The sequence below is a fragment of the Scylla paramamosain genome, chromosome 43 (assembly GCF_035594125.1).
Source record: "Scylla paramamosain isolate STU-SP2022 chromosome 43, ASM3559412v1, whole genome shotgun sequence".
Classification (NCBI taxonomy): Eukaryota; Metazoa; Arthropoda; class Malacostraca; order Decapoda; family Portunidae; genus Scylla; species Scylla paramamosain.
In genome coordinates this window covers 4,675,594-4,697,183 of record NC_087193.1, presented here as the reverse complement: position 1 = coordinate 4,697,183, position 21,590 = coordinate 4,675,594, and the positions used below count along the sequence as shown (strand labels likewise).

Below are 21,590 nucleotides of genomic sequence, written 5' to 3'. Positions count from 1 at the left end.
GAAGAAGAGGAGGAGGAGGAGGAGGAGGAGGAGGAGGAAGAGGTAATGGAAGAGACGAAAAATTAATCTTACCAACCATCCATTCACTCCTATCCTTCCCTCAACCATCCTTATCCTCACCATCCACTACCTATTCCCTCCACCAGCCATCCTTATCCTCACCACCCACCTGTTCCCTTCCCCACCCACCCACTCACCTATCTCTCCTCACCCTCCTATCCCGTCCCTCCTGTCTTTCACTCATCCACCCATCCACCTATCTTCCCCTCCCTTATCCACCCATCCACCTACTTATCTCCCTATCTCACCCTTCCACCTACCTATCCTCTTCCTTTACCCGTCCAGTCACCTATTTTTCTCTCACCCATCTATCTCCCTATCTTTCCCCTCCCTCACTCTTCCACCTATCCATTCACCTACCATCTCTCTCTCATCTCCCCATCCCTCCCCATGCACTTACTCCCCTCCAGCGGGCACCACTATAAATCCCAACACAACATAGGCGACACACACACACACACACACACACACATAGACACACACACACAGACACACGCGGCCATAAACATCACATTGTCAAGCTTCTAATCAACTTCCGAGGTAAAAATGACAGTGATGCTATTACGGGGGCGCATTAAAAGAACAATCCTGCCACGAGGGAAGCGATCACCATTGCAAATCGTGGGAAATTAATGGTGATATCAATGGGAACTTAGTTTTTGTTCTGTTTTTGTGTCTGTTATATTCGTGTTTACTTATTTATTCATTTATTTTGGGTATACGTATACATCCACTATCGAAAGAAATAAAAGGAAATTTGGGGAAAACCGTATAGCGTCCTTGTTATTTTTTGTTATTATATAAGTACACGTGTTGTAAAAAGAAATTAAAAGGAAATTAGAAAATGTGGATAATATTCTTCATCTGATTCCTATATAGGATGAAAAGTAATAATAATGATTTTGACAGTAATTAGTGAACAGAGGACGTGTGTGAGATAACCCAGGAGGAGGAGGAGGAGGAGAAGGAAGAGGAGCAACACAAAGGAAGAACAGACAGTAGCAGACTTGTTGGTCCTTACGAGACTGTTTGTGAGAATATAGTGAGAGAGAACCAGGATGTGATAGACAAATAGGATACCATAAGAAGAAGAGGAGGAGGAGGAGGAGGAGGAGGAGAAGGAAAATACGAGTAAGGTGTGTGTGTGTGTGTGTGTGTGTGTGTGTGTGTGTGTGTGTGTGTGTGTGTGTGTGTGTGTGTGTGTGTGTGTGTGTGTGTGTGTGTGTGTGTGTGTGTGTGTGTGTGTGTGTGTGTGTGTGTGTGTGTGTGTGTGTGTGTGTGTGTGTGTGTGTGTGTGTGTGTGTGTGTGTAGGTGGGTAGGTAAGGAAGAATAAATAAATTAGATGATAGTAGGAGGCTCGGGGGGAGAGAGAGAGAGAGAGAGAGAGAGAGAGAGAGAGAGAGAGAGAGAGAGAGAGAGAGAGAGAGAGAGAGAGAGAGAGAGAGAGAGAGAGAGAGTGTCTACCTCGCCATCACTCACAGATGGGAAGAGTTGGGGAAGGGGGAGGGGAGAGAGGGGGGGTGATGCTGTAACGTGGTGAGCAGCGTCGCCCCTCCCCAGGTGGTCCAGACTCCCTGTGGTTACCTGCTGTGTTACCTTCCCCCATCCTCCTCCGTTCCCCCCGCCCCCTTACCTGTTCCACCTGCATCACTCCTTCACCCCCTCCTGCTCCCTTACCTGTCTTTCTTCTTACTTCCCCCCCCACTCTCTCTCTCTCTCTCTCTCTCTCTCTCTCTCTCTCTCTCTCTCTCTCTCTCTCTCTCTCTCTCATCCCTGCTTTCTGTCCATCTGTCTGTTATCCTCTTCCTTTCCCTCTCTTTCTTTATGTATTTTTTTTCTATCTTCGTTTTCTTACTCTTTTTCCACACCTGTTATTTTTTTTCTCCTTTTTTTCTTCCCTTCTTTCTTGTACACTTGTCCTCATTAATCTTTTTTTCTCTCCTCCTTTCTCTCAATTTCATTATTATTCCTTTTTGTTCCTCCCTTTTCCTTCTCCACACCTGTTTTTCTCCTCCGTTTCCTCCCCCTTTTCCTCAATATCTGCTTCTTCCCCTCCTTTTTTCCCATCTCTGTTATTCCTCCCTTTTCCTCTCTTTTCTTTCCCCAAACGTATTTTTTTTCCTCTTTCTTTTCTTTCCACTCATCTTCACATCTTTCATTTTTCCCTTTCACCTTTCTTTTCCCTTTCAGCGCATTATTCCTTCCTTTCTTCCCCTTTTCCTTTCCTTCATTTTTTTTTTCCTCCACACCTATTCTTTCCTTGTTCCTCTTTGCCATTATCCTTTCCCCTTCCTTCTCCTCATTCCTTCTCATTCCTATCTCTAGTTCTTTTCTTCCTTCTCATCCTTCACCTTCTTCTACCTATTCCTTCCTTGTATACTTGTAACAGCAGCAGTAACAACAACAATAATAACAACAACAACAACAACAACAACAACAATAACGATAATAATTGCAGACAGGCGTGGGATCAGCTGCTGAATGACTACAACAAACAGCGCAACGTGTACCCGCGCACTCGACGCCAGCTGCAGGTAAGGCGCCCACACCTACAGCCACCCCTATGCTCACTCATATATCCACCCAGTCAGGCTGGGTTAGGTTAGGTTAGGTTAGGTTAGGTTAGGTTAGGTTAGGTTAGTCAGGTTAGAGTATATCAAATTTGGTAAGGTGAGGTTAGGTTAGGTTAGGTTAGGTTAAGTCAGGTTAGGTTAGGTTAAGTTAGGTTAGGTTAGGTTAGGTTAGGTTAGGTTAAGTCAGGTTAGAATATATCAAATTTGGTAAGGTGAGGTTAGTAAATCATTGAATAAACCAATTAAATCCCCCGTCAGTGACACAAAGACAGGTGACGTGACGCAGGCAGGTGACGGGGTGATGTGGGCCAGGTGAGGCGAGGTGAGAGGGTTTCAAGAACGTATCCATAATGCCAGTGATACTTTAACAAGAATTTTACATCATCCACGTGAAATTCATCGCTAGGAACACAACTCCCCATCTCCGTGACCTTTGAAAACAGTGCTGACGAGAGAGAAAAGAGTACAAGGTGAGATGAGGTGAGGTGAGGTGAAGCCAGGTGAGGTAAGAACTAATGATGTTGTCTTTTCTCAGGTGTTGTGGCGAGACGAGAAATTCAGAGCGAAGAAGAGATGTCGGAAGGAGCAGGTGTGTGTGTGTGTGTGTGTGTGTGTGTGTGTGTGTGTGTGTGTGTGTGTGTGTGTGTGTGTGTGTGTGTGTGTGTGTGTGTGTGTGTGTAATAATAATAATAATAATAAACGGTTTATTATTTAGGCAGTTAACAAACTGAAAATGTACATAGTGGGTGGGGAAAAACTTAACATTAATCCTAAAGGTGTGTGTGTGTGTGTGTGTGTGTGTGTGTGTGTGTGTGTGTGTGTGTGTGTGTGTGTGTGTGTGTGTGTGTGTGTGTGTGTGTGTGTGTGTGTGTGTGTGTGTGTGTGTGTGTGTGTGTGTGTGTTACTGCATTAATATGATCTCATTCTTTTTACTCAAGTTTTTGGTGTGTGTGTGTGTGTGTGTGTGTGTGTGTGTGTGTGTGTGTGTGTGTGTGTGTGTGTGTGTGTGTGTGTGTGTGTGTGTGTGTGTGTGTGTGTGTGTGTGTGTCACTACTTAAATATCCTTCACGCAGACATCAGAGGACGATAAAATAGCAGCAGAAGAAAGAGGCGGAAGGGAAGACAACGAAGAAGAGGAGGAGGAGGAAGAGGAGGAGCCAGGAGGAGGAGGAGGAGGAGGAGGAGGAGGAGGAGGAGGAGGAGGAGGAGGAGGAGGAGGAGAAGGAGGAGGAGGAGGAGGAGGCAGTCTTCTCGCGCCCCTACTCACAATCATTAAGCGGGAACACGAGGCCTTCACCGCCGCCGCCGCTGCCCAGAGCCGCCCCTGCCCCTCTGAAGGCCCCTCCCCCTCCTCCACCACCCCCAGCGCCCTCCATCTCTCCCCGGCAGCGTCGCCCCAGTACGCCATGAACTCCACGGGTATGTCATTGTCTTGCCTCTCATTGTTATTGATATCAAACGGTCTATAAGGTTTATGCAGCAACTGTGCTGTCTCTTCTGTTCCTCTCTCATTATCTGCTGTATTCTTTATATATTCTTTGTGTGTTATCTACATCTTAGCTGTAGTGGAGATTATTGCGGGTTTTTAGGGATGTTTTCACGATTCTGGTTATAGTCTGACAAGGGTTCTCAGTCATGTGTGCACATCAACCCTAAGGACACGACTCCTCTCCGTGGCCCTTGAGAACAGTCCTGACGAGGGAGCAGAGCATTTAAGAATACGACCTTGTGTCTCCCCTGCTTACCCTGCCAGAGGAGGAAGGACCCCCCAGCCCCCTGCCGGTGGAGACGCAGCTGGAGTCCTGCAGCAGTGACTCCCCCCTTATCAAGCAGGAGGAAGAGGAGGAGGAGAAGGAGACGGAGGAGGAGCCCTCACTTCCCCGCCTCCTCCCAGGGTGGGGGGCGCGGCTGTCCCCGCAACGCTGGCCCCTCGCCAACGGCCCCGCCACGCACTCCCCCGCCAGCGAGGCCAGGGAACGCGAATATCACAAGTAGGTCTTCCGCCACCCTCGCCTCCGTCAGAGACACTCCTGGGGCGCCGCTCTGTCTGTCGCTGTCGACCTATTTCTGTCCTTTCTGCTTTCGGCTGTGCCTATATGTTTTTCCTCTTCTTTTGTCTATATTTGCTTGTGTGTTCTTCCTGCCTTCAACCGCTTGTTTGTGTGTCTGCTCGTTCGCTGAGTCTCATAGATGTGGCATGCATTCATCTACTTGTCTAATTGTCTGCCTGCGTACACATCCGTCCATCTGTCTGCCGTCCGCTGCGTGTGTGCCGCCATGTCTCTTCTATTAAACATAATTCTTTTTGTTAATATTTTTTTTTTTTTCAATATAACATTTTCATGGCATTTCTTCTTTAGTGTGAAATTTTCCTACATTTTTTACAGGAAAACTTAATAATCTGCCTTTTTTTCCCTATTCCATTACTTTCCGTTAACCTTTTTTTTTTTTCAGAAGTACCTTCTTATGCACCATGTTCACTACCCAGTCTGTCTTTAACCTTTACAACCCTAACCTAACCTCACAGAACCACAACCTAACGTAAATTAGCAGACCTCCTCTCAACCTCACCTAACTTGACAGGGCCCGCATGGCACAACTTCGGGAGGAGGGGACGGCGCGACTAAGACTGCTGGAAGCGGAGCTGGCCCTGCACCACCAGGAGCGGCACATCCGTCAGCAGGAGCACCAGCTGAGGATGCAGATACTCATGGAGAGGCTGAGAAGGATGCGGGAAGGACGCGTGGTGGATGAACAGTAGTAATATCCTTCACTCCTTCACCCTTTCTTCACTGGCATCCTTCACTGCTTCGTCTTTCCTTCCTTACTTTGCTTTCATCCTTTCCTCATCTTTTCTCACTCTCCTTTCTACCAATGATACCCTTCACTCCTTCGCCCTTCCTTCTTTGACATCCTTCACTGCTTCTCTTTCATCTTTTCTTCATCTTTCCTTCCTTACTTTGCTTTCATTCTTCATCTTCCTTCATCACTCTCCTACCTTCCCCCATCCTTCCCTCTCTTCCTTCATCTTCTCTTCCTCTCCTTCCTTCCCTCCTTCATGTCAAATCACGTATCATTTCACCTTCCTAATCTGTCACTTCCTCCTCCTTCATCTCTTCCTCATTATCCTTCCTCTCTCTCCTTCTTCTCCTCCCTCCTTCTCTCACCTTTCCTCTTTCATGTCCAAGCACTCATTATTTCACCTTTCTCATCTATCACTTCGTCTTCCTTCATCCTTTCCTCTTCACCCTCCCTACCTCATCTTTCATCTTCTATAACGTCTCTTCTCTGCCTTCCTTCCTTCCTCCTTCATTTAGCTTCCTTGGCTTCCTTTCTCTTCATCTTCCCTCCTTCCTCATTCATTGCTTTTCCTGCCTTTCTCCTTTACTTTCTTTCTTTTATCACTTTGTTTTTCTTTCCTCGCCTTATTTTCGCATTCCTTCTTGATTTTTTTTCTCTCATTCTCTTCATTTATCTGTCATTTAGTTTTCATTCCTTCATTTTCCCTCCTTCATTTTTTTACTCAATCACCTCTTTTTTTTCTTTTCTCTTTATACCTTCTTTATCACTTCTCTCCTTCCTTCATCTCTCTCTCTCTCTCTCTCTCTCTCTCTCTCTCTCTCTCTCTCTCTCTCTCTCTCTCTCTCTCTCTCTCTCTCTCTCTCTCTCTCTCTCTCTCTCTCCATCCTTCCGTTACCTGTAGATGCTTCCCTTCCTTCCTCCCTCCCTCCCTCTCCTCTTACTCCTTCATCTCATCTCTTCGTTCTCTTCCTCCCTTTCTTCTTTCCTTCACTACACACATCCCTATATAACGCATTCTTCATTAATTCACTTTCATTATTCAATCTTCACTTCATCATCATCTCTTTTACCACCCCCCTCTCTCTCTCTCTTTCTCCTAGATAATTTTCCTTCTCCCATTCTTTCTATCATTCTTCTCCTCCTTCTATCATCGCTTTCTTTCTTTTCTTCCATCATCCCTCCTCTTCTGCCATTCTTCTCTTTCCCTCTACCATTCCTCCTCCTCTCCTTTTATCATAACCTTTTCTCTCCGTCTCTATCATCCTTCTCCCTCTTCTATCATCTCTCTCTCTCCTATTACCTCTCTTCCTCTCCATCTATCATCCCTCTCCCTCTTCCTTCTATCATCCCTCTCTCTACCACTATCTCTTCCTCCTCTTCCTCTCACCCCCTCACCACATCACACTCACAAACTACAATATAATTCAACAAAGCATTCTAGTCAACGATCGATACACTGACTGGCTACCTACCAAACTACCTAACTTACCTACCTACGTTAAATAAAGCTAATAACCATACATCATCTGCCTCCTACACGTATATTACATTTATAAAAGAAGCCTGCCGCCGGCCGATCATTTTCCCTTTGGCTCCCTGGAATATAATGAATGCAAAATAAACACTAAGATACGTTGCCTGAAATTATACATTCCTATCCTCCTCCCCCTACCACACACACACACACACACACACACACACACACACACACACACACACTCTCTCTCTCTCTCTCTCTCTCTCTCTCTCTCTCTCTCTCTCTCTCTCTCTCTCTCTCTCTCTCTCTCTCCTACACCAACCCTAAGGACGCGTCTGATTAAACTAGCGCTGTGTTGTGATATCCTGTGGACTCCTCCAGCGCCACTCCTTAAGGATGACGAAGGCGGGAACTAAAAGATGGACAAACAATATTAAGTCCACGCGCTGTTCACTGATAAATACAGTGATCTCACGTATTTTCAAAGGTTCTGTATGGGGTAACCCTGTACTATATGACGGCGGAGCAAGAAAAGAAAAACAAAGTGAAAAGAAAATACTGAAGTAGCCTAACAGCAAATATCTATAAAACTGTACATCACGGTCATTCTCTCTCTCTCTCTCTCTCTCTCTCTCTCTCTCTCTCTCTCTCTCTCTCTCTCTCTCTCTCTCTCTCTCTCTCTTGATGGCTTCTTGCTGCTTCCATTACGTTCTTATCTGCTCATGTATTTCTTTATATATATATATATATATATATATATATATATATATATATATATATATATATATATATATATATATATATATATATATATATATATATATATATATATATATATATTTTTTTTTTTTTTTTTTTTTTTTTTTTTTTTTTTTTCCATAGTGTTCTAACCTCACTAACAGCAAGAATACTTTAAGACTGAAATAGCTATCAACAAGAAAAACAAGCTAAGTAACGTCAGAGTAACTCTGGTTGTGTTAGGCTAATTATGCCAGTTAGGTTATGGTGGAATTATGTTAGGCGAGGATAGGTTCAATATTAGGGTGTGTGCAGTGGACAAAATAAGTGTACAGTACAGTGTTCACACACCCGCCACACATAAATAACCTCAAACTCACAAAGTAGGGCAAAAACAATGCATGCAACACTAGGCCGGTCACCGCCACACATCACGGCAACACATCGCCGCGGCCACAAACATAAACAAACTCCAATCCCCACAAAACAAAGCAAAACACAACAAAAAGAACTTTCAACTTACAATAACCATAATTGGCAGTCAAATCTCGAAGCACGTGGGCTTAATACCCCACGTAGAGGGACACCATACAGAGGCAATTATATATAATTAGACAGGAGTTGGTGGGCTGGCAAACATTACAACTTATTTATTAGTAGTTTAGTTAGTTCATTTATTTTTATTAATTCATTTGCTATTATAATTCCATTTGAAGACAGGTTTAGAAACACTGGCCTAAGTCTGGATTCATCAAACTTATATTACCAACTAGACCCTACAGATGACCGCAGCAACCCGCCAACTCCAGCAGGATACAAAAACAAGGAATTATTAACTCACAGTTCCACGTCTTGCTGCACCAGGTCCTCACAGCAGTCAGCACTCCTTCACAGCTTCACAACGGTACTCAAAGCCACGGGAACATGGCATAACCACTGAAATAAGTCTCCTTACCAAGGATTCAAATGGGCGAGATGCTCGCCGCGCAAAGGCAGCGCCGCTGTCGTGCAAATTCAAATTAAAATTCTAACGAAATCCTTGTGCTGCGAAAATATTAACGATTTGGCCTGCAGATGGATAAAATTCAGTCATCACTCATAGTAGTGTGGCTAAAGTGCGATTTTTTCATCTCACGCTGGTTTTTAATCTCATTTATACTGCCAAGATGGGTATTTGATCATGCTCTGCAATGTACCGTTCGAATAAGGTTGTCCTTTATTCACTTTCCTAAGCATCCTAAGAACTTAGAAGTGAGGTGACTTTTGTACACTCTGGAGTGTCTCCTTACTTTGTATGATCAACTCATAATGTATCTGAGGTCTGTGTCATTAGTATTTCATGTGACAGGCTACAGATCGGTCTAATTTTTTTTTTTTTTTCTTATGTAGGAGGGACACTGGCCAAGGCCAACAAAAATCCAATAAAAAAAAAATGCCCGCTGAAATGCCAGTTCCATAAAAGGGTCAAAGCAGTGGTCAAAAATTGATGGATAAGTGTCTTGAAACCTCCCTCTTGAAGGAATTCAAGTCATCGTCATTCAGAAGAGCAGTTAGCATGAAAATAGCGGTAGAAGACAGCTAGAGATGCAACATTGCGGCGGTGAAAGAGAGGCTGAAGACAGTCAGTTAGAGGAGAGGAGTTGATGAGACGAAAAGCTTTTGATTCCATCCTGTCTAGAAGAGCAGTATGAGTGGAACCCCCCAGACATGTGAAGCATACTCCATGAATGGACGGATAAGGCCCTTGTACAGAGTTAGCAGCTAGGGGGTGGTGAGAAAAACTGGCGGAGACGTCTCAGAACACCTAACTTCATAGAAGCTGTTTTAGCTAGAAATGAGATGTGAAGTTTCCAGTTCAGATTATAAGTAAAGGACAGACCAAGGATGTTCAGTGTAGAAGAGGGGGACACTTGAGTGTCATTGAAGAAGAGGGGATAGTTGTCTGGAAGGTTGTGTCGAGTTGATAGATGGAGGAATTGAGTTTTTGAGGCATTGAACAATACCAAGTTTGCTCTGCCCCAATCAGAAATTTTAGAAAGATCAGAAGTCAAGCGTTCCCTGCATGAAATGTTTCCCTCCTGAAGGGTTGGATGTCTATGAAAAGACGTGGAAAAGTGCAGGGTGGCATCATCAGCATAGGAGTGGATAGGATAAGAAGTTTGGTTTAGAAGATCATTAATGAATAATAAGAAGAGAGTGGGTGACAGGACAGAACCCTGAGGAACACCACTGTTAATATATTTAGAAGAACAGTGACCATCTACCACAGCAGCAATAGAACGGTCAGAAAGGAAACTTGAGATGAAGTTACAGAGAGAAGGATAGAAGTCGTAGGAGGGTAGTTTGGAAATCAAAACTTTATGCCAGACTATCAAAAGCTTTTGATATGTCCAAGACAACAGCAAAAGTTTCACCAAAATCTCTAAAAGAGGATGACCAAGACTCAGTAAGGAAAGCCAGAAGATCACCAGTAGAGCAGCCTTGACGGAACCCATACTGGCGATCAGATAGAAGCTTGTGAAGTGATAGATGTTTAAGAATCTTCCTGTTGAGGATAGATTCAAAAATTTTAGATAGGCAGGAAATTAAAGCAATAGGACAGTAGTTTGAGGGATTAGAACGGTCACCCTTTTTAGGAACAGATTGAATGTAGGCAAACTTCCAGCAAGAAGGAAAGATAGATGTTGACAAACAGAGCTGAAAGAGTTTGACTAGGCAAGGTGCAAGCAAAGAGGCACAGTTGTGGAGAACAATAGGAGGGACCCCATCAGGTCCATAAGCCTTCCGAGGGTTTAGGCCAGCAAGGGCATGGAAAACATCATTGTGAAGAATTTTAATAGGTAGCATGAAGTAGTCAGAGGGTGGAGGAACAGGAGGAACAACCCCAGAATTGTCCAAGGTAGAGTTTTTAGCAAAGGTTTGAGTGAAGAGTTCAGCTTTAGAAATAGATGTGATAGCAGTGGTGCTATCTGGTTGAAATAAAGGAGGGATGGAAGAAGAAGCAAAGTTACTGGAGATATTTTTGGCTAGATGCCAGAAGTCACAAGGAGAGTTAGATCTTGAAAGGTTTTGACACTTTCTGTTAATGAAGGAGTTTTTGGCTAGTTGGAGAACAGACTTGGCATGGTTCTGGGCAGAAATATAAAGTGCATGAGATTCTGGTGGTAGAAGGCTTAAGTACCTTTTGTGGGCCACCTCTCTATCATGTATAGCACGAGAACAAGCTGTGTTAAACCAAAGTTTGGAAGGTTTAGGTCGAGAGAAAGAGTGAGGAATGTACGCCTCCATGCCAGACACTATCACCTCTCTTATGCGCGCAGCACACAAAGACGGGTCTCTGACATGGAAGCAGTAGTCATTTTAAGGAAAATCAGCAAAATATCTCCTCAGGTCCCCCCAACTAGCAGAGGCAAAATGCCAGAGGCACTTGTCTGAGTACAGGCAGCAACTAGGGAAGCACAAATCATCTCTCCAGCTGGTTCAGGAAAGCCAAAGCTGGTGGTGATTGAAGTCTCCAAGAATGGAGATCTCTGCAAAAGGGAAGAGGGTCAGAGGTTGCATGACATTGTGACCAAGCTTTTCATGGTCATTCCTTAATTCAACCTCATAAATTTTCATGCAGTTATGTGTGGTGTGAGAACTGTTGCAGTGTGGAATTCCCTGCCACAGTGTATTATCTTGCCCATCATGCCAACATTCAAATCCACTCTGCATCAATATCTTTGCAATATACTTAAGTATTATGGTAAACATTCTATTAGAAGCAGAATTAGGTACAGATTTGATTTCCAGACATGGCCCTTCAGATCACATATTGGGGCAGCCAACTGAGCCTGTGAATGCTGACTCCTGCATACTTAATCTGTCCAGGGCCCTAATGCCATTACATATGACTTAGGACCAATCTTGTAATTAAGCCTGGTAATTACTGACCAACCAGATATCAAAGATAGGATTTTCTCTGTGATTTTATATAACATTGGACACTATGTCAAGTATGAATTAAGACACACACAAGATTCACAGTGCTGTCCTTAATTCAAGGATGACAGCATGATGTGTTGTTAAGCAAATTCACAAAAGAGTTTCAAGAGATGATTTTATGTAGTTATGCAGACAAAAATATATATAGTGTTGAGGATGAATATGAAGAAAACAAAAGCATTCAATAACTTTATACCAGACAAATTAAAGCCGAGAAGGAAGTCACATAATGTCTTCAGGCATATACAGCATTTGTTTTAGGGGAAAAAAAAAATTGAGCCTAGGCCATGAAAAAGAAATCAGCAGGAGGATAAAGTAATAGGATGGATTGCCTTCAAGAAAGCATACAGTGTAATGAAGAGTAATCTCCAACCCTCAACAAAAAGAAAAGTATGTATGTAGGTAACCAGTGTATTTTACCAGTTCTAATATATGGGTCACAGAGTTGGAGCCTCACTAAAGGCCATACAACAAAACTAAGGAACACACAAAGAACAATGGAAAGAATAAGGTTTGAAATAACAGGGAGAGATAAGAAAAGAGCTTCGTGGATTAGAGAGCAAACTGAAGTAGAGGATCCCTTAGCTTCAATCAAAGGAAAAAAATCAAGTTAGGGAGGACACATGATGCATCAAACATGTGACAGATGGACAATTAGAACCACAGAATGACAACCAAGACATATAAAAAGGAGGTGAGGAGGCAAAGGACAAGATGGAGATAAGAAGTTTTGTTGGGATTGCTTAGACAATGAGAGCAAGTGACAGAGATGAATGCTGAATGTGGAAGAGGAGAGAGCCTGAGATTGGGGCATTATGGGAGTGTTAATATACTAGGGGAATTAAATGAGGCAAGTATAATGAAGAAAGAGGTGCAGACAGCAGTAAAGGAGATGAAAAGTGGAAAAGTACTAAGTCTGGATGGATGTGCAGTGGAGTGTTTGAAGGCAGGTGGGGTCGGTGTCCTAGAGTGGTTAATTAGATTGTTCAGTGTTTTCTGACTGATAGATAGCATAAAGGAGGCTTAAAGGGAAGAGAACTGACACTAGAGCATAGTAAAATTATTGTGTATGACACAAGTGAATGGAAAGCAGTTAAGTGCATGAAGACTGATGTGCCCCAGTGCTCTCCGAGGAAGGTGCCACATGTCGATAACCCCTCACAGGTGCAGAGCGTGTGGGAGTGGTAGGGGAGAGTTCTTACTAAGAAGGAGCCTTGTTCTGGACCAAACTGTTCAAGCTGTGTGACTGATCGCCATGAAGTGAGAGCAAGAATACTTTCTCTTCTGCGTCAGAGGCAAAGGGGTTAAGAGAGAGGTGTGAATGAGTGTCAGTGTGAAAGTTGTGTGCCTTGTCACGGCCACTCCTCTTTTAGGGAGACAGCTTTGGTATATGTATGTATGTATATGTATTTACAGAAAGTTATAAATGAATGACTGTAGCTAATGTAGGTTTTGGTGTTTAAAGATGATGATGATGAAGGAACACTGATGACGGTTATGATACTATGGTAGGCTAGTTATGTAATTACTTATTAGAGAAAGATTTGTAGTTAAAACATTGATGGTAACAAATAGTAGCTGAAAATAAAATGTAATGTGTTTTCTGAGGTACAATCATCAATTCATGAAAAGAATTGCTTTCTTCTGGTGAATTCAAAGCCAATAAGCAATATTCAGGAAAATTTAGGTAACTTTATCTATACTCAACATAAGTTATCAACTAATGAATACAATTTTTTTTCCTTCTTTCAGACTGAAGCAGTGGCTAGAGGGCAAGATATCATGAATGTTAGTGTGATTATACCCACAGCAATTTCCTGCTTTGCAGTATGCACCTTTCTAATTCTTGCTTCAAGAACAGCATGCAAAAGAACAGCTCAGTTTGGGATGCAGTTCCAAGTCTGTTTGACATGCCCAGTCATCCCCCTGCAGATCTTCCTGGAGGAAATCACCAACACCCTAAGAAGAGGAACATTGTAAATCAGGGTGGACTTGAAGCTTCAGGTACAGTATTTTGATATTTTCCTGTTCCTACCAGTGATCAGAATCAACAGTATGACTGAACATTTGGCAATGCCACAATGAATACTCTAATGAGAACTGCACCCTTGTTAATTGTGTTAATTACTACAAGTCTAAGATTTTTTTTTTTTGTTAGAACTACTGTTGTCTTTCAAGGTTGTAACAATATTTCCTTTATTGTATTTCTAAAGTTATCTCGGTGTTGAGATGAGTATTATTTCAACATTTTTTCTCACCCGTGACTGACGCTGATGGTCCTTTTTTGACACCAGAAGTGCAAGATGGCATGTCTCAGACGGATCCAGGTAATAAAGTGAGACTGCTTCAAGCCAAGGTTAGTAAATTAAGATTAACATGTAGCAATACAGCAAATCATAGCATTTTTCGTCTAGTACTGGATCATTTGAGACAACTTATCAAGCATCTAAAATCTTTCCATTAATTACTTTGCATCATCTGATGCTTATTCTTTTATTGATGTTTACTGTTTAGTAGAGCACTTTTACTTCCACCACTAATAGCCTACATAAACCATAGCCTACATGAGCTTTTCATTTTCTGAACATAATTTTGTTCTTTGCATATTGTTTCTTGTTACCTGTAGTGGTGTTGCACATTTGTGTACAATGCTGATGTGAGTTGTACTGGATCTTTATATAAATTTTCAAGATTTTATTGAAAATTTACCTCTCATTTTGTCTTTACTGAAAAATATTGGGCAGCTGCAGATAATAAAATCACTAATTTGCTACCTCAAGCCACCAGCATGTAGTACATAAATGTGCTGAATATAGTGTAAACTACATAATTTTCATCCTTCCTAAGGTGTCAGCAAGGCAAAGCTGCACTGCATCCCAGGTGCACCTCTCCCTTAAGGTTCATGGCAAGGCTTTCCACTACCTCCTGGACATGAAAGGCAACTGTTTGATTACTCTGCAGGCATCAGGAGAAACTGAGCCTAGTGAGAAACAAGCAGGACAGGGAGCTGTGTTGAATTATGGAACAAAGGGAGGTAGAGGCCAGGGCTGTCCACTGGCCCTTCACTGCAGGGATGACTGTGGTGGACCAGTGAATGTTGTGTGGGGAAGAACACAACAAGAATGATGTGCAAAAAGATATTATAGGCCATTCAGTTCAGTTTAGTGCCATTCCTCCCTTTCAGCCAGCCATTGCCTTGAGTACTACTTGGTTAAGAGTAAGTGCTGAAGTTACCACCAAGATGGTTAAGACTATGTGCTGTCACTGAAATGTAGAGACAAGAGTTGTTACACTGAGAATGTAGATACAAGTTAAATGGAAAATTAAGACACATACAAAGCTGTACTTGTAATTGTTTTTTTCTTTTTCTTTTCACTGTATAAAACATGCAGCATTAAAATTGATGTTCACTGATAATGCCTTGTTTAACTTCAGCTGTGTAAGTGTGTGATGTAATTTTCCTACAATCTCAACAGGAAGTGGTTAGAGGAACATTTTTAAGATCTATCATGTTTGAGCACTGTTATAAGCCTTGTTATATTCACCAAAACATAAAGCAGACAGGCTGACTTACATGTGAACGGTGTACACACCATGCTGCACCAAGAGTAATAGATACTTTTATATGCAGCAGCTGTTGTAAATAATCATAACGTTATTAAATGTTTTCATACATAATTTTGGCCTGTAAAATTGTACCTTTCAAAGTCAAGCTGATTTCAAGTCAATTAAAAAAAAGGATAATAATTAGACTTTATTAAATCTTCTCAAACATTTTAAAGCTCTTCAAAAATATATGTATAGGTATGGCACTGAAGGGCTTTTAAAACATATTCTTCAGACTTTATCTGAACCAACTGACAATCTGACCTTTGATTAGCTTTCTCACTGGAACAATTGAAAAAATCTGTTCTATGACTATCTACCTCACTGAAAGAATTCAAAATGTTCTATAACCATTTTATCTCGTTCAAGCAATTAAAAATCTGTATTGCAACTTTGTTTATTTTATTCAAGCAGTAAAAAATCTGTAATGGAACTGTCTATTTATCTCATTCAAGCAATTAAAAATCTGCATTGCAACTTTCTATTGATCTCGTTCAAGCAATAAAAATTCTATATTGCAACTATCTACCTCACTGATGTAATATACAAATGTTCTTCTATGACAATATATCTATCCATCTCTCTCTCTAAAGCTGATAATCCAAATGTGTGACATATAGAACAGACAGCACCCAACTTTACTTCTGGAAGACACTTACTGAGCAACTTGTATACTTAGGATACTAGATGGTAGTAAAATATAGCTAAACAAAAGTAATCATGGACACGTGTGAACATTAGAGAACCTACACATTATAAAAATAGACTCTCAGCAATCTTGACAACTCAGTGCATATATAGAGACTTGGACATAAAACCTAGAAAATTTCCAATGGACACCAAGACGCAACACCTTCAAAATCCTTATTCATAAATGAATATATATATATATATAAATGTCAGCAAGACACTGAAAACCCAAAATTTAAAAATAATGAAAACCCTAAATTTATAAATAGAGGACACAAAACTATTATCAGTAAATCATATAACTGTACCATAAAATCTCTTAATATATACTTCCCACAAACACTATTACATAAGACTCACTCACTAAGGCACACAAATTTCCCATTTTTTCCCCCTCATACTTAACACATAACAGTTTAAACATATTTACTTCCTTTATAAATCATTATATTTCCTTAATGACTAGTAATATGTTGCAGGTTGCACCATAGGTTCTTGATATGTTTTGCCTATTTACTTATATAATACCAGATTCAAGGGTTTCTCTCATTTACTGCTTAAATGGTCCCCTTTTTCTGTTTTCTTAGCTGCTTCTTTTCCCTCAACTCATAAACCAAGCTGCATTGTCAACACATGTACATAATTTAATAGATGGAGGTAGAGAGGTGAAGCTGAGGCAAGTCATGTTGGGAGCTGGATGCTGGAGATAGATCGGCCAGGCAAGAGGTAGAGAGGAAGAGCAGAGGGGAGGTTTTATGGATGCAATGAAGGAAGACATGTGGGTGATGGATGTACCAGAAGATGCAAAGGGAAAGTAGAAACAAGTGACTCATGGTGGTGAATTCAAACAAGAGCAGCCCAAAGAGAATTGATTGTTCCTTTTGTTGTTATTCCTCAAAGTGATTCACTGCTTTATTCCACCCATTTCATTTTGTACATATGCACTTACCACTCCTACATCATCCACTTACACCTTGCTTAGGGTGGCAGAGGGAGGAATAACCACATATGTTTCCGTCACAACTCCTCCAGTAATGAGCTCTGCTGGTGTGATGTCAAAGGCAGGGTTCCAGCATGCTATACCTGGTGTGGGAAGCAGGGTGTTCAGTACTGCCTTAATGTCCTTTTTTCTTTCAAAACCAAAGTATTAAGGCAATTTAAAATAACCTGATCTTGTCAAATTATATAAAAAGGATTCTGTACCAGAGACAAGAAACAGTACCTTGGAGAACCTGACTAATCATATGAGTCAAAGTATTTCATAACATGCAGTTTACAATCAGCCCCATCAGTACTTTCATATATCACACTCTTATTTGCAATACTCACCAGGGGCAGCAATTCTAGTTCCTGCTACATCAGTTATCTCCTTGTGTGAACGCTCCTCTATAGGGATGTCCGCTCCCCCACTCAAGGTTTGGTCAATGGAGGTGGAAGGAGAACACACAAAGAATGGGACTCCATGGTGCTTGGCAACAACCGCTAGCTATGTGAAAAAAATAATTACGCATAAATAAATAAGTTAATAAGGGCCATATTTAATTGATAGATGATACATGAAAATTATAAATATAGTTAGTCCTATCTGCATCCTTAGCTACTGACTGCCAACACAAACAGATGAAAACTGAAGTCATCCATCCTTTCTTACACTATGCATGCTGAAAAACTACAATTACAAAAGGAGTCTTGTCTGAATTTCACATCTACTGATGATTGCTGATGAAAGGAGGTGAGGAAACAGATAAAAATAAGAATCTTCTTGAATAGAATTTAGATATGCAGCAAAGGACAGTCAGGACAATCCAACACCTACTCAGACCATGGCAATCACCTTGGCTTGACTGGTGAGATGTTGGGCTCACCTTGTTGTTAGTGTCCTGATGAGTTCAATCAATGGCTAAAGCTTTACTTACCCTACCTTCATGCCAGTGTTTGTGTTTCCATGATGCTCCAAGGTGCAACATCACACACAGAAGCTTCAAAAGGTACAGATTTACCATGTTCCATACAAAAAAAACCCTGGCTCATCACAACATCCCTCACCTGATATGTCCCAATCTTGTTAGCAGTGTCCCAGTTAGCTGCCACCCTGTCAGCGCCTACAAGCACAGCATCAATGCCCTTCTCCCTCATGAGTGCTGCTGCTGCACTGTCACATATGAGGGTGCCGGGAAGACCCTCAGCAACCAGTTCAAAGGCAGTCAGTCGAGACCCCTGGTTGTAAGGGCGTGTCTCTGTGCAGTACACATGCTCTGTGGACAAATGTACGAATGATTCCATTTTTAATGAAGCTTTAATCCTTGAACTGATGAATATAGAGGGACAGAAGTAATTTCTAAGGTAATTTTTAGCCAAACATAATTCTCTTCATATGATGCTAGATTGTAAAGCTTTGGTGTTTAATAATCCCTCTATGACATAATCTGTGGCTGAGCTATTCCTTAAGTCAATACATATGCAGAAAGTGACAAACAGTATACAAGTATGACACACGTGGTGAGCGAGATGAACGGGATTCCATAAATTTACCATCACCTCAATGCAACTCACCGAGACGACCAGCCTCTTGCAGGGCCCTCACCACTCCAAGGGCAGTGCCATAACTCGCTGTGGCCAGAGACCCCGTGTTGCAGTGAGTCAGGACCCGAGCTTTGCGACCCTCAGAAATGTGGCTCAGGACGGCTGCTGCACCTAGCTTGCCGATCTTAACATTAATCACCACATCATCCTCCAGAAGCTTCTCACACCAAACGATCACTCTGGGGTTGGAAATGAGAGCAATGTTCTTTAATAGCATTATCATTATCATCCTTTTCTCAGCTACTTTTAGGGTGGGAAAAGCTCAATTAGATCATGTTAGTTTAGATTTGGTTAGGTTAGGGTCAATCAGATTCAGTGACATAACCTAACTTAACCTATCCTATCCCAGCCAAGAAAGAGGTAAAGTTGGCCATTCCTCAATGTAATATTGATGTCACAGCTTGTTCCTTTTCCTTGAGAGTCCTGGACACTTAAAATAATTTGCTGGAATCCTTCATTTCTGCTGCTTCTGTTGATTTGTTCAGCACCAATTTTGTAGATCTTATGGCCATGTCCTATATGAATTTGAATGAAGTGTTTACTGCCATTCTGATGAAGCCACACAAGCCGTCCCTATGCCACCAACCAGAAATTGTTCCTGCAGTCTTGATTGAAGGCTTCACCTGTGTCTATGTAGATGAAGGTGACAGTCCTCATCAAGCTAAGAATCTAGCTAGGTTATGCCGAAACACTCACGCCTCAACAATCTCCTCTGCTGACTTCCCTTCATTCTTCAAGTTCTCAGCGAAGGGAGTTAATTTTTTGGCTGCCGTCTCCATGTTGACAGCAGTCGGTCTGGCGGTGACAAGGTACTTAAGTTTCTTCGACACCAGTGACACCACTTCTGAGGCGCTGCTGTATGTGCCATGGGCCAGCTCTGCGGCGAGGCTCAGACACCCAACAATGCTTATGGCCGGGGCACCTCGGACCTGTGATGGATGATTAAAAGGAGGAAATTGCATGAATGTGAAGAGAATACACTGGTGGGGATGACAGCCAAGGACTAAAAGGATGGTGATTAGCCTTCCCTGTCTTGCTACTACATGTTTTACTTCAGTCAAGTACAGTAGGCCTAGGAAATGATGCCACAAAGTCTAGAGAAATATTTTAAAGAATTAGTAGAATATGACATTACTTCCTGGGGTAACTGTAATACCATAAAATCTAGACATACATTTTAAACAACTGATTGCACATGAGGCTTCCCTGGATGGCTGTACGTGTCTAGACATTGCTGATACGAGATTCTCAGTGTGTACTTCCCTCAACCAAGCACAGCTGCCCCAGGAAGTAAGGTCACATAATCTAGTGAAACATTTTGAATTTTTTGTACAATATGATATTATTTTCTGAAGCAATCCTACATAACAGATCTTTTAGGGAACACAATCTTTACTTTAATAATAGTGTGACTTAAACAACTGACATCAAATTTATAAGCTAACATTATCTCAATCTCCATATGAAGTAATGCAAGTCCACTCAGTCACCTGCATTTTGTTGATGACCGCCCAGCCATCCTCCACACAGGTGACATCAATGTACTCTTTCTTCATGGGCAGCAGCAGCTGGTCAAGGATGGTGAGCTTCCTGTCCCTCCACTTGATGGCCTCCAGGGTCATGGTGCTGCAGTGACAGAGGTGCCAGGCCTGTCCCTCGCCTTCTCAACCTGCAAATGTGGAAATATATTGTTAAGTATGGAGAAAAAAAAAAAAAAAAAAAAAAAAAAAAAAATATATATATATATATATATATATATATATATATATATATATATATATATATATATATATATATATATATATATATATATATATATTATGGAAATCTTGGGAGACTAATTTCTAAAACACCATTTCTTTACTGTTCTATTTATTTATTATGTTTGTATGTCTTGATCTACACGGTGACGGGAGGCTTGGGAAAGACTTTTTGTGGAAAGGATGGATGCAGTGCTATTGCATTTTCAGCCAAACACATAATATATCATTAATCATGACAATATGACGATGCCAAGCAAAAGACAACGAAGACAACCAATTTCCTAAACTATTATACAACCACAAGTAAAGGAGAGGCATAATTTACAGTTAATTACGTTAAAAAAGCGATGCCAGGCTGGAACCAAATACAACTCCTTTCCAATATTACACAGGCAGTAAACAAGACATAGCTGTAATTACTCAATGAAACAAGAGATTGTATTCTTCCTTTTTGGGATAAAGAGCGTAGGGAGACATTTACTCGACTCACCTTAGTCAAAGAACGAGATAAACACCAAGTCCCTAGATATCGGCTGATTTTTGTTTATCACCAGGGCACAGTCGTTATCATCAGCACCTCACAAGTGTCGGTGCACTCAGCTGACCAATCACAGGCAGCCCCGCTCTGGTTTTGGCGCCAATGGACTACGGGAGCAAAACAGAAAACCTAGGATGTGTTGGAAAGACTTAAGTAATCCTTTCTCTGCAATATGCAAAAATTCTCGACACCTAAAGCAACGTATGAAATTTGTGCAATCATCTACAAGGAAGAAAGGAATTAGAAATATAGATATTGCGGTTTCTAGTCTGTACATTATTTGGATTTGGTTTTAGAACAAATGCGGTAAAGATGTGGTAGATAGCAGTGAAAGGGATAAAGAAGGCATGAAATTAAACCAAAACAATCGGAGACTTAATGTTCGTTACCACACAGCTTAAACAGAAAAAAAAAATACTGCATAACATTTGAAAGACAAGAAAGACGAAATGGAAATAATAAGAAATTTAAACCAGTAAATTAAACAAAAAATGTCTCAGAGCTACCATTGCAAAGGCTACAGTTCAAATATACATCTACATCTGAGAGACAAAAGAATACGAATATGAATAAGAAATAGGAATAAAAATAAGAATAGGAATAGGAGATGGGGATGAGGATTAAAAACCGGAATAAGATAGAAATGCGAAGAGGAAGACCTAGCTAGGATTAGATTGAAAGACTACATTATTCGTATTAGAAGAATCAAGAGTATACTGAATCAGTAGTACTTATTAGTACTACTGACAATTAAAAGGAGGAAATGGGAAATGGA

The 21,590-nt window shown here is 41.4% G+C and overlaps 2 protein-coding genes across 3 annotated transcripts in view; one reads left to right on the top strand and one right to left on the bottom strand.

Annotated features, from left to right (window-relative positions):
• Nucleotides 1-15,674, top strand: part of LOC135093667 (homeobox protein engrailed-2-like) — a 17,008-nt gene extending 1,334 nt beyond the window's left edge. Inside the window, exons 2-9 of one of the 2 annotated variants that reach the window (XM_063993157.1) lie at nucleotides 2,520-2,595; nucleotides 3,170-3,223; nucleotides 3,708-4,053; nucleotides 4,388-4,625; nucleotides 5,218-5,394; nucleotides 13,388-13,639; nucleotides 13,933-13,991; nucleotides 14,483-15,674. In XM_063993157.1, the coding sequence (XP_063849227.1) occupies nucleotides 2,520-2,595; nucleotides 3,170-3,223; nucleotides 3,708-4,053; nucleotides 4,388-4,625; nucleotides 5,218-5,394; nucleotide 13,388 (892 nt within the window). In that variant the 3' untranslated portion in view covers nucleotides 13,389-13,639; nucleotides 13,933-13,991; nucleotides 14,483-15,674. Of the gene's footprint in view, nucleotides 1-2,519; nucleotides 2,596-3,169; nucleotides 3,224-3,707; nucleotides 4,054-4,387; nucleotides 4,626-5,217; nucleotides 5,395-13,387; nucleotides 13,640-13,929; nucleotides 13,992-14,482 lie in introns of both variants that reach the window. The other variant, XM_063993156.1, reaches the window with a different exon arrangement.
• Nucleotides 15,377-20,924, bottom strand: LOC135093666 (methylthioribose-1-phosphate isomerase-like). The gene is made up of 7 exons (XM_063993155.1): nucleotides 20,768-20,924; nucleotides 20,005-20,183; nucleotides 19,211-19,443; nucleotides 18,485-18,693; nucleotides 17,978-18,186; nucleotides 17,261-17,417; nucleotides 15,377-17,014 (listed from the first exon to the last, which is right to left on the bottom strand). Exons 2-7 carry the CDS (start codon nucleotides 20,134-20,136, stop codon nucleotides 16,899-16,901), a joined length of 1,056 nt encoding a protein of 351 aa, XP_063849225.1. The 5' UTR covers nucleotides 20,137-20,183; nucleotides 20,768-20,924; the 3' UTR covers nucleotides 15,377-16,898.
• Nucleotides 20,925-21,590: the final 666 nt, after the last annotated feature.